Below are 17,041 nucleotides of genomic sequence, written 5' to 3'. Positions count from 1 at the left end.
TAAAATACAACTTTTTATTACATTGTTTTAGTTTTTCAACGAGAGTCCAATGGCATTTCCTTAGGCACACAAGTCACCCTTTACATCAATGCCTGGCCATTCCAATTCTATTTACGTCATCGATCACATACTGTAAGAGCCCCTGTTCTCAGTCAGTCACTTCACGTTAAAAGTGTCATCAACAAGTGCAGATATAATTATAAGGACCTTATTTATCATCTGAGTCTTAAAACTGTCCCAAATAGCTGATATTTTTTCTCAGTTTCTGATTCAGTCCCAAATAGCTGATATTTCTTCTCAGTTTCTGATTCATCTACAACTACCTCCTTCAGAGAGTTTACTCTGACCATGCATACTCATACCTGGTTTTCTGAATGCAAAGCTGCCCAGTCATCCCTTCACCACCTGTCATATTATATTACTGCAACACCATCATCATACATTCCAAATGTCTTTGAAATTTTGTTTTTACATTTCCTTTTGTTATTCTTTCAAATGTTTCCCATTTTGCACAGCTGTTTAGGGAGGATCATGGTTCGGCAATGTGTCCAGATCATAGATTTCTGAAATTTTTTCTGCATAACTGGACTTTTACATTAGTAATCATACGTTAATATACTCATTCTAGTAAAACAAATGTTCTCTCTCTCTCTCTCTCTTTCTCTCTGCAAGTGAGTAAACATATATTTCTCTCTCTCTGCGAGTGAGTAAACATATATTTGTACACACACTTGCATATGAATATGTCGTCCTACTGCAGATAAGGAAAAGTTCAAGATCCATAACAGTGGTGGTAGTGGGTGACGACCCAGCCTTCCTTGCCGCCTTCGCCGAGTGGTCTTTCAAGGGCCGCCTAGAGGTGTGGTCAACGAAGTTCCTTGTTCTCACTCGCCTCCCTCTCAACCGCCTCCCACACTTGCGCAGCACCCTGGCAAAGACCAACTCCATGTTAATCATCATTAACAATAAACCCTCTCCAAAGTAAGTCTTGCTTGGTTCACAAACTTCATTCATTCATTCATTGCCAGACGCCATATATCCCACACAGGGTGGCCAAGGGCTTAGAGTTATTTGTTTTACAGGGAGGGGCACTAATCCTCCACCAACCCCACTTGACACGTAGGGATGCCAACAGCATCTGGTGTTCCCAGGCGGTCACCCATCCAAGTACTAACCAGACCCAACGTTAAACTGCTGATCATTAATTGCAGCAGGCTCAGAAATGAATGAATATTATAAAGGAAAGCATTATATATGAATTAATAAGAGCTCTACCCATGTTTCCACCTTTGGTCACAAGCACAACAATTAAATACAAGTTATTTATTGGCTATCATGTGCAGATGTGTGCTGTAGGTTAGCCAGTAAAGTGGATCAGTGATCAGGGTTAAAAAGTGGGTGAGTTGGATGGAAAGGTGTGGATGAGATAGCATGAGGGTGGTGGTGTTGGTTAGAGTGGCACGAGTATGTCCTTTAACCCAGCCCATACCCACGACGTATGATGCACTTTGCAAATTTTTTTCACGGTCGGTCCCCACGACATAAATACTGTATATAGTTTGCAATTGCAAGATCCGTCTTTTGCATATTTTTCATATTTCATGCGTGATTTTTGGTGTGTGACACTTTCCTCTACCCGTCACCACTGTGTGCTTGCGAGAGTATCACGCACACTATAATAGTAAGGCATGTCAGTATGGATATTATGCTCACTATAATAGTAAGGCCTGTCAATATGTGATAACTGTTATAGAAAGTTGAAAAGGTATAATGATTGTAGAAAAGTATAATGTAACTTGAGAAATAGAATTTAAGTTAAAACAACAGTCTCAATAAGTCAATTTTGCAAGAACTCAGTGATTTGCAGGTGTTCCGATAATGAACCTATGCTCGTGTAACCTATATATATTTTTTTAACCAATATATTCTTGAACTCTTTGTAAATTTCTACCAAATTAATGTTTATTTATGTATTGTGGATGGTTTCAAATAGTTAGCCCTACCATAGAAAACGCTGCACCTGCACCGCACCTCAACAGAGTACGAGACCAGATGCTCAGAGGCTAACCTGTCCTGACCACTTATAAGCTGAGGTGAGCACTTTCTTAGTCATTTCCTATTGTTAGTCACCAAAAGCGGTGGTTTGAGCCCCTTCCCCCCCCAAAAAAAAAAAGTAAAAAACTTGTCCGGTTTTGGGGATGGGTTTTGTTATAAATTAGTCAGTACAGGGCGGGTTAAAGACAGGAATGATATGAAAACATAGACTAATGTTGGAAATGTTAAAGTTAAGTTTTCCCTTACACTGTCGATGTTAGGAGTGGTGTTTGAGTAGGAAACTTGAATCCATCTCACGATGGGATCTCAGCACCCGAGCAGCTGGAAAGTTTTTCCTCAGCACATAAGTTTGCACCTCCATTTCTGATTTGACGCAACTTCAGAATGTAAAACACACACAAACAAAGCCAGCCAGCCAACCTCACAACTGAAAACAAGCTGTGTCAAGAAACGAAACGACTGAACGTGATTCAAGAACGACATCAAGGATCCAGTGAGTTATTTCTTATATTTCTTATATGCACTTAACTGTGAACCTAGGGGAAGTAGCGACTTCTTACTAGGGGAAAGGACAAATTTTTGAGTGTTTAACTGTTCTAACCCATAATCGTATGGCCACATAAGCCAATCGATCTATTTGTGGGACAAGAGTAGACAAATATAGGACAAGGGAAGATTCAGTACTTTACTTTTATATGATTAGAATACACGTGATTAATAACTGTGATGCTTGTGAAACATGTGGAATATGGGGGTTAACACGAGGAGAGTTAAACAGAGTTTCCGGTGTTAAGACGATTTGGAAAAGGTGCAAGAAGGAGCTTTGCAAAGTGAGTTATTCTTTGAATGATACTAAGAAATTCCTAGGCTGTTCTGAGAAGTTATGGACTACATCACTGGACATTCCGATGTTAGCCTCTTGAATCCCTTGACGTATAATAGCAGTATATTCACACCACCTACAGGCGGTAGTTTAGGAGATACACATCAGATTGGAGGGCTTCCTAACATGAAGAAAATTGCCACTGGGCATTCCTTTATTAACTTTTTAAATCCCGTGACGTATTATAACAGAATACTCACATTACCACTAGATGGTAGCTTAGGAGATACACATCATTCTGGAGGGTTTCCTAACATGAAGCAAATCGTCTGATTATAGGAAGAATACAGTATAAGACTCCACAGCATCGTATGGATTAGCTGGTCATTATTGCCTATGTTTCTTTTCTGATATCTGTCTACTCGGTATACTAAATCGACATCTTGAATGGGATGGAGGAAAATAATTAGATTGATTCGATATGCCCAAAGGATAAAGTCTTCAGTTCACTCTTTAACTGCAAAGTGTCAGAGGATTTAACAACACTCAAGAAAAGATGTACATACCAAAAACGTAAAAGACTATCAAGAGTCTTATGTTAAAGCATAAAGAATATATTAATGTTTGCAGCTTTTGCTTCTCTTTTGCCAGACAACTTAGTCACGCAAGGGATGAACAGAAACAAATCACTTCCACTTCGCCTTTTCCTTTGCCGTTTGGCTGCCATCCCTCTAATTCATACACCCGTCTCATATAACTATCCATTCCATCCCCTACCCCCCTCTCCAACTAAGAAGACAAAATTCTGCTCAGCTTACGGAACCTCACCACAGCCAATGAATTAATTATTTGTATTTACTTCTGAAGGTGCAGCGTGTTGGTGGAGTTGCCCTACAGCTCGGGAGACTCACCTCCACAGAAGGTTGCCTGGTGGACTCCCTCACGTGGTCTGGTTCTCACCTTCCTCCTCCCACTTTTTCCTGACAAGTTTTACAGGTAAGCGTACTGAGTGCGTTCTCTTCATTACTAGGATTTTACCAAAATTAGAGAAGAAACTAACATCAGCTGATATCAGTAACAAACCTAACCTTTTCAATACACTGAAGTCTCTATTTTTTTATACCTTCAGGTAAACTTATGCACCTTAGAGGGTCCACTTTGATGTAAAGAGGCCAGAGAAAATGCTACAACTGACCGCTTCTACGAGGAACCCAACAAATTTCTTCAAAATAGGATAAAAACGCATAGAGATGAGTAAGTGAATAACGTAAAATGAAAATCGGAGGCAAAACTACCAGAGTCTTGTGTAGCAGGTAATTATGATATAGGCGACAATATAAAGAACAAAAGTCGATAATACCATAAGATAAAGGGGTAAGTGTAAGACACTAAAACCACTGAACATTAGATCTTACCAAGGGGTTTGGATGCCTCCACAAAAAAGAACATTCCTCCTCCCATAGCACAGGCATCATCTTCAAGCACCTACGAAAGACGGTACAATCCCCCACCTGCTCTTAGCTGTGAGCGGTCAGGAGATGGCAAGAATTTAACACAAATATACTTAATCATTGTGAATGTGCTATAACGAAGTGGCCAGAAGGTTTAGTCAGATAAACCTAAAATCATCAAGGAATGACCATTATACATACTCTTGTCACTAAAGACGTATTCATTCAGTTTAACAGACTTTTTCTTCTTTAAGGCCTTTGAGATGTCTTGGTATTATGCTCAACAACCTGGAAGACAAAGTGGTGGAAAAGATGGGATATGAAGGAACTCTTCTATCTATTTAGCTGTTTATTGACAGATGCCTTAATCCAGTAAAGGGTGGCCACAAACAAGTCGCCTCCATGTCACCCTGTCCCCCTACATTTCATTGCCCTGCTTCCAGCTCACACACCCCTCTCGCATATACCTCTCCACTCCATCCCTCCATCACATCATTGGCCTTCCCTTCCCTCTCCTCCCCTCCACCTCACTCACCTACACTTTCCTCGTCAGTCTGTCACTCTCCATCCTCTCTACATGGCAAAACCAGCTTCCATATCCACATCCATACCACAGAGCTCCTTCACTTCCTCATTTGTCAGTCTGTCTCTCCATGTGACTCCACATGCTCCTCTCATTTAACAAATTTCCACTGCTGTCACTCATGACTTGTTTCAGTTCAATAAGGTTCAACCGTCACTTCCATACGTTAGAACTGGTATCACAATACTGTCATGTAGTAGCTTTTTCACTTCCATGCTCCCTTCCCTGTTTCTTATCAATGCTTTTAAGGAACCAGCAACCTTTCTTCCCTGTTGTTCCCTTTCAAGCACTTTACCCTCTAAACTTCCATCCTTATTCATCACACTACCCAAAAACTTAAACACACTCACATTTTCCATTTCCTCCTTATCCAACCTCACTGTACATTCACTGACTTCACTTCTCTCGACGACCGTTACCTTACTCTTCCCTACATTCACCATTGTACTGACACACTCTCCTAAACTCATCCACCAAGCCTTGCAGCTCCCCATTGTCTTCACTGAATAACACAGTATCATCTGCAAACAACAGTACAGGGAGTTTCCAAACACTGCCCTCTCTCACTAGGTCCGCTCCAACAGCCACTGCCGTATCTTGAATCTCTTTCATAACCCCATCCACATTCAGACTGAACAACCATGGAGACGTGACACATCCTTGTTTCAATCCAACCGTCAAATAGAAATATTCACACAGTTCACTATCCACATGCATTACAGCCTTAGCTCCCTCATACATACTCTTCACGGCCTTCAGTTTCTTCCCATCTACTCCATATATTCTTAATACTTTCCACAATCTTTGTCTATCCACCCTGTCATATGCTTTCTCCAAATCCATGAAGGCCGCATACAACTTCTTTCCCACTCTCTAGAAACTTTTCCACAAAGGTCTAAGAACGAATAAATGATTTACACAACCCCTTCCCTTCCAAAACCTTCCTGTTCTCCAACTAATTTCTCTGTTTCCCTAACTCGATCAATAAGTATCCTACCATATACTTTTCCTATTATACTAAGCAAATGCCTCCATGATTATCACACACTTCTTTTTCCCCTTTTCCATTGTGCAGGGGAATAATTATACCTGACTTCCAATCCTCCGGGACTCTACCTCTCTCCCAGGCCAATCAGCACATCTTCCACATCCATTCCACTACTATCTCTCCCCCATGCTTCAGCATTTCACCACACACTTCATCAATTCCTGGGGCTTTCCCCATTATAGCTTTCTTCATTGTTTCCACAACTTCCATCCTACTAAATTCTTCCTGTCTTCTCACATCCCCCCTTCTTTCAGCCATTCCCCAGCCACTTATATTTGCATTACTTTCAGTCTCTATGTTCAACAATTCCTTAAAGTGTCCTCTCCATCTGCTCACTTTTTCTCCCTTCTCCTCTAGTAATCTACCATTTTTATCTTTCACTCCCCAACTAACTTCTTTGGCACCCTGTTTAACTCTCTTTACCTCATTCCCTCTATTTTTCACTGAAGTTCCTTCCATATTCCTCATCCACTCTCTTCTTTCTCTCTCTTGCTAATCTTTTCACCTCTGTCTTCCTCTCTACATATAACTCTCTCTTCTGTCTCTCAACTTCTTCCACGCCTCTGTTTCTCATCCACTCACTATATGCTTTCTTCTTTTGTGCCACAGCCTCTCTCATCACTTCATTCTACCATGCTGTTCCCTGCACCCCCTTTTGTCTTCTTTTCACCCCACACACTCTTGTGTATAATAATAATATCAATCCAATTATGAAGAAATTGTTTTATGCAGTCACAGGTTAGTAGTTCATACTATACTGTATATGTGAGAAACTGGTGAGTGGTTCTAAGGGGAGTAATAGGATATTAAAAAGTGACTTCTTTAATAACTCTTGTAACCGGTTTGGTTTGGGTTTGGTTATTAATTGTGGAAAAACTGAAATAATCAATATGAATATGGAAAATGCGCAGGAATGTGTAATTGAAGGTATGGTTGTAAAGCAAGTTGATAGGTTTAAATATTTAGGTACTTATTTAGCCAAGGATGGTTCTTTGAACTTTGAGTTCCAGGAAAGGTTAAAGAAGGCTAATCAGGCAATGGGAATGCTTAAAAATATTTGGAATGATAATTTCTCTGTGCACACAAAAATCAAAATTTATAAGGTAATGGTTAGGAGTATCTTAATTTATGGACACGAGTCTTGGTACAGCACAGTGACTATGGAAAATAAATTCTTGGTGTTTGAAAACAAAGCACTTAGAAGAATATTAGGAGTTAAGTGGTGGGAAAGGATACCAAATAGTAGAATTAGAGAAATAACGGGAGTGCAGCCGATCGATGAATATGTTAGATTCTCACGATGGAAGTGGCTAGGACATGTGTATAGGAGACAGGGAATAGTACGAGGTACACCAGGGTGGGTGGCACTTGGTAGGAGAGGTAGAGGAAGGCCAAAAGAGACGTGGGTGAGGACAATGAGACGGGAAGCTGGAGATGAGTGTTGGGGAGATCTTGAGGAGTTAGCACAAGATAGGATGTGGTGGTGTGAGTTCATCGAGGCCCTATGCATCCCCGAGGGTGCCACAGGAAATGATTGATTGATTGATTGATTGTAACCGACAGGCATAAAACTGAGATATATTTATTAAACTGGCGACAGGATTTTAAAGGTAGATTAGGACTTGGCAACATTTGTTTGGATATGACAAATACTGATCCTTTTCCTTAATGTTCAATGCGCAGTCAAGCCATAAATCTAAGTTTTCTCCCTCAGATTGGCAACGGGTCCGCGTCTGCTGGTGGCTCATGTTCCAACGTCGGTGTTCAAAACAAAGGTGGTCGACGACCCTGACGCGCCTGGGGGGAAGCGGGTCATCAACTTGAACCCCGACGTCACACTGCTCGAAACTATTTCAGAGGCTATGAACTTCACGTAAGGGATCTGACATGCAATCAAGTGTGTGTGAGTGAGTGTGACTGTGACTGCGACTGTGCTGTGAGTTTGAGTATGAGTATGAACGTGTGTGTGGGTGTAAGCCTGAGCGTGAGTGTGGATGTGTGTGTGTGTGTGTGTGTGTGTGTGTGTGTGTGTGTGTGTGTGTGTGTGTGTGTGTGTGTGTGTTTAAGTAACAGCATGAATCCATTATCTCTTGCTTATAGAAATACGTAAATATTATAGATGATTGTACATGATAACACCTTCATGTCAGCAAATCGAACCGTTTCAGAAACCTTCAACTTCAACAAATAAATGTAATGTGTCTTTCATTTTGCATTCGCATGTGTGTTCTTTTATTTAAATGTTGACATGGAATCAGGTAAAAAAAAAAAAATCATCGTCATTGTCATTCCGAACGTAATTCTCACCAAAGAGTTGATGTGAAATAGCATTCAGAAACTATTAAACAGAAACCAAGAAAAGTAGAACTATCAAATAACATAGGCACTGTAATGAAAAACACAAATATTGACATATTGAAACCTTTGAATTAAAAATACACTAATATTTTTTAATCTATATTTTTAAACGAATTTCAGATACACCTGTGAAATAAGCATTCCCATGACAACCAAACTGAAAATGTGATGCCACACCTTTGGCAAGTGTTTATTCTCACATACTTCCTCCATCCAATTTGATCCTTTGTCAGTTCCTTTGTTTTTTCAGCTTCCTTACATCGTTTTCTTGCTTAGACATCCGCGCCATCTAATTTGTTCGAAACACTGAAACAAATATTTATCTACATTGCAGAATCTTGATGCCGAACATGCTGCAAATATGTCCATGGTAATGTTCCATGACAAATTTCGTGGCAACAGCTTCAGCATGTTCGACGCTGACATGCAGTCCACACAGACACATGTCTGTAGCAGCGTTTCCATTATATTGGCGGGAAAAATTCTATTGCTTGCCGTGGCTGCCTTAATGGTAAGTTGTAGACAGGAAGAAAAACGTCTGGGGGAATATTAAGTATGCCCATCATGAAGTGGTAGGAGTGGGCACAGACACAGTGTAATCTGTGACAGAATACATGATGATACTGGACTTGTGCTGCACAGGTAAGTGAGGGTGGGTTATTCTGGATTTTTCTTAACGGAAGTTCAGCATCTACTGTAATGTAGTGTGTGGTTTATTTTTGTGCAACAGGAAGCTCTGGCTTTTGAACCAAATCATGAACGCCATATACATCGTCTGCATCCTGCCATGATTTTCTGTTCATTTACTCTTTCACCGGAACTGTCCGATCAAAATATCAATCTTCATGACAGCGGCACGATCCACTCGCAGTGTCACTGATGTCGTTCCATGTGTCTAGTTTCTTAATCTCGTGTTTGTATTCTGAGTCTGTCAGATCTCAGTACACACAATGTGCCTAATATTGTTCTATTGACCATAACACCTGGTCCCTGGCCCACTTCACGATGTAGAGGCAATCCCCATTCACCATCTGTGGTATTCCCTTAACTTCCTAGCCAGCTACATTCATGCCCAGTGCAGGAAATGTCCACGCCAAGGATACCAACATGCTTCTAAATGACGTTATTAATGCGTCCATGACAATGGTGCTTCAGACATGCATGTGAACTTAAGACAACGTTTTGCTTCCTGTCCACAAATAACCATTGAGGCAGCCGCAGCAAGCAACAAAATTTTTCCCACCAATATAATGGCAGCACTGCAACAGACATCTCTGTGTGGACTGCATGTCAGCTTCGAACATGGTGAAGCTGTTGCCACGAAATTTGTCATGGAACGTTGCAACAGACCTGTTGGTAGCATGTTCGGCATCAAGATTCTGGCATGTAGATAAATATTTGTTTCAGTGTTCCGAAAAATTTAGACGGCACGGGTGTCCATGCAAGAAAACGATGTAAAGAAGCTGAAAAAAAAAAGGAACTGACAAAGGATCAAATTGGATGGAAGAAGTATGTAAGAATAAACACTTGCCAAAGGTGTGGCATCACATTATCAGTTTGGTTGTCATGGGAATGCTTATTTCACAGGTGTATCTGAAACTCGTTTACAAAAAAAAAAAAAAAGTGTATTTTTTATTCAAAGGTTTCAGTATGTCAATATTTGTGTCACACAGGTATCTGGGCACACATTTACCACATTCCATGACCTTCTTGGTGTTCACTCCTCCTATGACCTTATTATATGTGTGAATGGTGAGCTCCTCTACTTATCGCCTAAGAGGCTATTGTGCAAGAATGTTAGTGTTGCACTTAAAGCCATGAATTGCCAGTCAGTGTCCTTACTGTCTAACATTAATGTGTGGGCACACACACACACACACACACACACACACACACACACACACACACACACACACACACACACACATGCATGCACACGCTTCTACACTGTCATTATTATTATCAATTTGTATCCCTATTATACTCGTGTAAAATATATATATAGGTAGATAGATAGATATACACTGCAGGAATGGCCTATCGCTACCGAAGTCGGGACGATACAGCCAATGTATCTCTACCAAGTGGCTTGAGCTGTCTAATAGAGATTGTATGTAGGGTGAGAAGTGCTTGTAAGTGTAATTGTTGTGTTGGAATGGCTTTGGATGTGTGTGTAGTCTGTGAACCAAGTGTAATCGGCCCATGAAAGCCAACTGGGTGCAAGCATACTTTAGAGTATGCATCACTGGTTCAACCACAGCACCCCTTGTGTCTGCCTATGCAGTACGTGGTCAGAAGAACACTTTCAAAGTTTTTTACCCTGGTGGGGCGCGAACCTTCATTCTTCAGTGGGCGAAAACGCATACTTTACCACTGTACCACAGAGGCTCATGTTTATCTATCTATCTATCTATCTATATCTATCTATCTATCTATCTATCTATCTATATATATATATATATATATATATATATATATATATATATATATATATATATATATATATATATATATATATATATATATGTATGTATGAAAATGGGGAAAGGTGTAGGTATGGATGGGTGTGCTGTGGATTGCCTGAAATGTGATGGAGCGACTACTCCTGACTTGTTAGTAAGATTGTTGAATGTGTGTTTTGTGCAAGGTATGGTGCCAATTGACTTGGCAAATGCTTGTGTGGTCCCGCTGTATAAAGGTAAGGGTGATAAGTATGAACGTACTAGCTTTAGGGGTGTAAGTCTGTTGAGTGTTGTAGGTAAGGCGTATGTTAGAGTGTTAAATAAGAGGTAGAGTGAGTACAGAGGGAATGATTGGTGATGAGCAGTTTGGGTTTAGGAGAGTAGGGGAAGCGTGGATCAGGTGTTTGCTGTGAAACAGGTGTGTGAAAAGTATTTAGCAAAAGGTAAGGATGTGTTTTGGGCGTTCATGGATTTAGAGAAAGCATATGATAGAACTGATAGGGAGGCTTTGTGGACTGTTTTAAGATTGTATGGACATGATGATAGGTTACTAAAATGAGTGAAAAGTTTTTATATAAATAATAGAGCGTGTGTAAGAGTGGGAAATACCGTGAGTGATCGGTTTCCCGTGAGAATGAGGCTGCGGCAGGGATGTGTGATTTAGCCTTCGTTGTTTAATATTTATATGGATGGTGTTGTAAGGGAGGTCTGAATCTGGTGAATGTTGATGGCAGAGAGTGGAATCTGAAGCAGCTGCTGTTTGCAGATAATACTGCATTGGTGGCTAATTCAGAGGAGAGATTGAGACAGTTGGTAGAGGAGTTTGGAAGGGTGTGTGAAAGGAGTAAATTGAAAGTAAATGAGAATAAGAGCAAAGTAATGAGGTGTATGAGGTCGGTAGATGGTAGGGGGATGAATATAGATTTGAATGGTGAGTTGCTTGAGGAGGTAGAGTGTTTTAAGAATTTAGGGTCACATGTTGCTGTGGATAGAAGAATAGATGCAGAAGTAAAGTTTATTGTAGAATGAATGAAGTAGGAAAGGTGTTGGGAGGAATGAAAAAAGTGTTTAGATGTCGTTTGCTTAGAATGGATGTAATAAGAAGGCTGTATGAGGGTGTCGTGGTACCGACTGCGTTATATGGGGCTGAAACATGGAGTATGGGTGTAGCAGAGATGAAAAGTTTGAATATAATGGAGATGAGGTGTCTGAGGAGTATGTGTGGAGTGACACGTATGGATCGAGTGAAAAATGATGAAGTGTGAAGGAGAACTGGAGTTGTTCGGGAGATGGCTGATCGAGTTGAGAAGAGGGTGTTGCGATGGTTTGGGCATATGGAGAGAATGGATAATGATCGATTGGTGAAAAAGATAACTACTATACAGTAGATCTGATGTGAGAGGTGTATGGCTGAGAGGGAGACACGAATAGGATGGATGGACAGTGTGAAGAGAGTGTTGGATGCGAGAGAGATATCTGTAGAGCAAGGAAGAGTGGCTGTGCATGAAAGAAATGAATGGAAAGAAATTGTGAATGAATAAATGATGACACAACGCTGAGGGGATATTCTCGAGCATTTGGTCTGATCAGCTGATCAGGACAGGTGTGGGTAAGGGGATGGGTCCATTATGATGTGGCTGGGGTAAACCAGCTCTGCTCTCAGGCCTTCCTGTGGATGTCACTGATTTCACCGTGCAGTTGACCCTCGTGCAGTGTGGTGCGGCGAGGATCTGTCCCTACTCCCCTTTGTGGCTAAGATGCGAATGAATGTGTCTGAGTGGATGAGTAAATTGGGAGTGTGTCGTCCTGTCTCGGCTTCCTCCCTTTCCTTGGGAGTGGTGTTAGATTCATTTCCTGTCACTAACTTTGCAGATACGACTATGTGACTCTCGATGACAGAGCGTGGGGAGTGGAACAGCCTGACGGGTCCTGGACCGGCATGATCAGAATGTCAATGCGAGAAGTAGGTCCATTTAAGGCCTTGCATCATTATGTATTGGATGTTGATTAAATAATTTTATTTACTTTATATTATTCCATTTAATCTGTTCATTGAAGATCAGTTGGACTAAGATGGTATTGGAGATACATACACATGCTGAAAGTAGGATAGATAGATATATAAATCAACCAGGCACAAAATGGACAAAAAGTCATCAGAGACTGATTAAAAATTGTAGATTGATATGAGTGATTTTGAGGTTCCTGACAGTATTGCGCTTCAGATACTATTTTACTCTTCATTTTAGGAAGCTGACATCTCCATTGGCCTCTTTGGCATCACTTCTGCGAGAGCCAAGGTAGTCGACCTCACCTTCCCTGTTGACATCATGTACAGCAGGATGATCGTGGGTCGTGGCAAGCCAGAGGTGAGCCCCTGGAGCTTCCTACTGCCCCTGGATCCTTGTGTTTTGGCAGCGCTTCTTATGGCTTTGTTGGGGGTCCTTGCAGTAATGACAATATTTCCCTCCTGTCTACAAACCCAGGCTTGTCATTGTACAGGGCTAATGGCGAAGGCATTCACCTGCGTTCGAGTGCTGTTACAACAAGGTAAGACCTCCAGCTTGTCCTGTATGTTATGGTGGAAGTCATCACTTTTAGGGTAGTATTGCCATCCTACCACCTTGTGTGGTCGTACAGTTATATTGGACTATTGATCAAGGGATCTAGATGCAATTACTCGGTCCCTTGCAACAAAGTCTTAACAACAATATCTCATTACTTGCACTATTGCATCAGGGTGCTCCAGTTTGCGACTTAATTACATCTAATTCCCAGTATTTTGTTTTGATATCACGTGGTGGCAGGGATTAGAATAGTTATCATGAATATCCATAATAATTTACACACATGTATGCAGTAGTAAATTATAAAAAAAAAAAAAAAAAAAAAAACTATTTCTACCACCAAATTATATTACTGAGAACGAGAGAAATCCCTCTTGAAAACACTCTCGGGATAGCTTCAAAGGTTATATTGCGAGCTGTTATTCGCACTGTATAGAGTTCTGAGATCAAAAATACAAAGAAATTGCTCGTTGTGCTGCAAAGTACGTGAATGAGTTGCAAGCCAGCCTTGATTTACTGTTACTACTCAGCAGTGTAGTGGGACAAGACTGGTGACAAAATTTGTAGAAAAACAGCCAAAACAAAAAATTTCCAATAGCACTTCCGAAGCTGAGATATTATTTGCTTACATAATAATGGCATATCACGTTGGTGTGTCTGATGCCGATTGTTAACGGTTGAACTACATCACAATGAGTATACAGTACATACAAATATTACCATTTTTTATTATGTTCTTTATTTACCATTCATGACAAACCCCAGTACTCTAATGAAAGTTGTCGCTGAAGGCCATGTAGGAAGGGTACATGAAAGCAAAGAAATATCTTGATTCATTTGGGGGCAAAAATAATCCTATTAAGTATGATTAAAAACACAGTAAGGAAACACGATACCACATGAGAGAACTACCAGAGTGAAGTAATAACTCAGTAATACCTTAATTTGGAATAAATTCATGTGTTTATTTCAGATGTCAGTCCTGTCAGGACATGGTGGGTATGGGAGCGTGTGGTGTTGGGTGTGTGGATGCTGACAACTGTGGTGCTGACACGTAGCTATACAGGCAACCTGGTGTCCCTCCTGGCCGTCAGATACATCCCAATGCCCATACAGTCTCTCAGGGATGTGGTCGATAATCCTATTACATTTTTAGCGCAGAAGGGAGCTAGGCAGGCTTACACTATTCAGGTTAGTATTTACCCCATGAAAGTTAGTATATTAGCATAACGTCATTGGACATTGATGTACAGTGTTTCTTGGCACTCTCAGTCAACAGACCTACTGTGACTAAGGCCAGACTCGGACATATTCTGACGTAAATTGTCTTATCATGCAGGCCAAGATAAACATAGAAAATTAAAAATTCTCCGTAACAATAGGACCTATTCTGGGCAAGCCATTTTTCAATACCAGACTTACTGCAGGGGACAAAGAGAAGCCAAATGCCAACAACGCAAACAGATTATACGGGATAATCTTCCAATTTTAGTGTAAACTTACACTGTCTGGGAATTTATGTTACAGTATGTCTGGTTCTGGGGTAATTGTAGAAGGGCTATATAAGACATTTATTCTGTTACTTCCAGACGGTTAAGATTGGTGCTTTCCGCAACATAAATATACGAGCGAGGACTTTACGTTAAAATATGTCCAGTTCTAACCTAAAATTGGTGGGCCTTATATAATACAGGCTTTAAGACAGTCATCGTGCAACTTTCAGACAGCTGAGAGTGGTGTTTTCCGCGACATAAACAATCTGAAGAAGGAAGGTAGATTTCAAACCTTCGACACCTCTGAGTACATGAAGAACCTGGATGTCAAAGTGAGGAGGGGGGACCACACCCTAATAGGCGTGGAGAAGGTGACCAAAATAATGATAGCACGAGACTTTTCAGTGACAGGTGGGTTAGGGAGAGAGAGAGAGAGAGAGAGAGAGAGAGAGAGATTGTGTGTGTGTAATTTTATTCACCACGTCGGTCAGGATCATTTGACGGTCGTGATCGTCAACATTTTACTCTCCTGGAAAGGAGCTGAGAGCTCATATAGTCCGATCTAAGGGCAAGGCTGTAACCTTCACACACGCACACACCCGTCCCCTTGCTCAAGGGGGACAGTAACCACCCACTTCGTCAATGAAACTTTTCACAACCTGAGCGAGGCGTGAACTCCCGTCTACCAGATGGCAAGCGAGAATGTTACCACTGAGCCAGCAAGCGGTGTGTGTGTGTGTGTGTGTGTGTGTGTGTGTGTGTGTGTGTGTGTGTGTGTGTGTGTGTGTGTGTGTGTGTGTGTGTGTGTGTGTGTGTGTGTGTGTGCATCATTAATTTGCCCTTACACTAACATATCAATGAGTGGTGATGGGGGTGTCATGTACCTCAGAACACGCACACAATGAACTAAGGACCCACTAAACTGCAAAAAATGGCTCAGCGGTATCAAGAACAAACGACAAAAAAAAAAAAAAATCATCTTAAACCTATTGCCGTAGAATAAATCATCTGCATATTTTGTTTTTAATTATATTTTGGGAGATGTAAGACATTTTTCTGGTTGACCTTGACCTGGAAATATACTTGTGATCCTTTGTTATTTACGATTAAGAATATGGACCCCATAATAAAAGAATTGTAATCAGCATTATTCCGAGACAATGTTTAGTAGTTTCAGCGTCTGTCAGGCTTGAATTTTGCTGACCATGATTACATTTTCTATCATCCGGTGTTTTACGATAATATTACTTCATATATAGTAAGACTGCTGACAGATATACCGGAAAGGTCATACAGTGTATTCATACCACTAATTTTGTCTGTATTTAACTATATTCTTGGTGTCAACAGGAAAGTGTGACTTCTATCTAGCATGTGAGAAGTTCCTAAAGTCTATGCTTGCCATGACGGGGCTCAAAGACAGCCCACTCATCAACGCTGTCAGCCGCAGGTCAGCTATCATACATCAGTTTTATCTGCTTGATCTGGTAAGTACTCCTGAGGCGATTAAGATCATTTGGCTTTATCAGGATTAATATTATAAAAGTTTATCTGGATGAACAGGTTATCAGTTTGCTGTTCTGTTTTTACCTTAACTTGGACTAAAATTGCCATCTCTGCATTTTGAATTCAGAATTGTAATTGGTGCATATCACTAGAATTGTGCTAGTCATGAAGGAGTAGTTACGTGAACAAAGCTACAAGAGGACGAAAATCTGGGCCAAGTTAAGGTGAAAAGTTTATGGTAACATATTCATAATCACGTGTTTCCAGGATCATAACAGTGAGAGAAGCAGGTATGTACGACCACTGGATCAACAGCTACACCCCCAACATGACCACCTGCCTCAACCCACCCACAACCATGGCCGTCAGATCCTCACTCATCCTCTCCAATATATGGGTAACTTCCTCACTGTGCTTTAGTGAACCATACTTTCTACTTATCCATCCATCTATCTATTTGTCCTTCCATCCATCTATCCATCCATGTCTCTCTCTCTCTCTCTCTCTCTATTCATATATATTAAGTGAACCGGTAATGCTAGTACTAAATATGATGCAGTTTCTTAAAAGTGTTTTCTCTCACATTGCAGGGAACACTGGTGGTTTACGTGGTTGGCCTGGCAATTAGTTTTCACGTGTTCTGCTTCGAGCTCATCCAATATTCTGTACTCGGACTACCAGAAGATAGTTTACAT

General features: G+C 40.8%; 1 protein-coding gene across 1 annotated transcript; it reads left to right on the top strand.

The window, feature by feature from the left end:
• Window positions 1-9,568: 9,568 nt before the first annotated feature.
• Window positions 9,569-16,211, top strand: LOC145397058 (glutamate receptor ionotropic, kainate 5-like). The gene is made up of 7 exons (XM_080270271.1): window positions 9,569-9,700; window positions 9,992-10,146; window positions 12,653-12,743; window positions 13,030-13,330; window positions 14,321-14,538; window positions 15,071-15,211; window positions 16,191-16,211. Exons 1-7 carry the CDS (start codon window positions 9,569-9,571, stop codon window positions 16,209-16,211), a joined length of 1,059 nt encoding a protein of 352 aa, XP_080126397.1.
• Window positions 16,212-17,041: the final 830 nt, after the last annotated feature.

This window comes from Coenobita brevimanus, chromosome 40 (genome assembly GCF_032717465.1).
Source record: "Coenobita brevimanus isolate Jiangsu-jjx chromosome 40, ASM3271746v2, whole genome shotgun sequence".
Taxonomy (NCBI): domain Eukaryota; kingdom Metazoa; phylum Arthropoda; class Malacostraca; order Decapoda; family Coenobitidae; genus Coenobita; species Coenobita brevimanus.
This window is presented reverse-complemented; position numbering and strand designations above follow the sequence as displayed.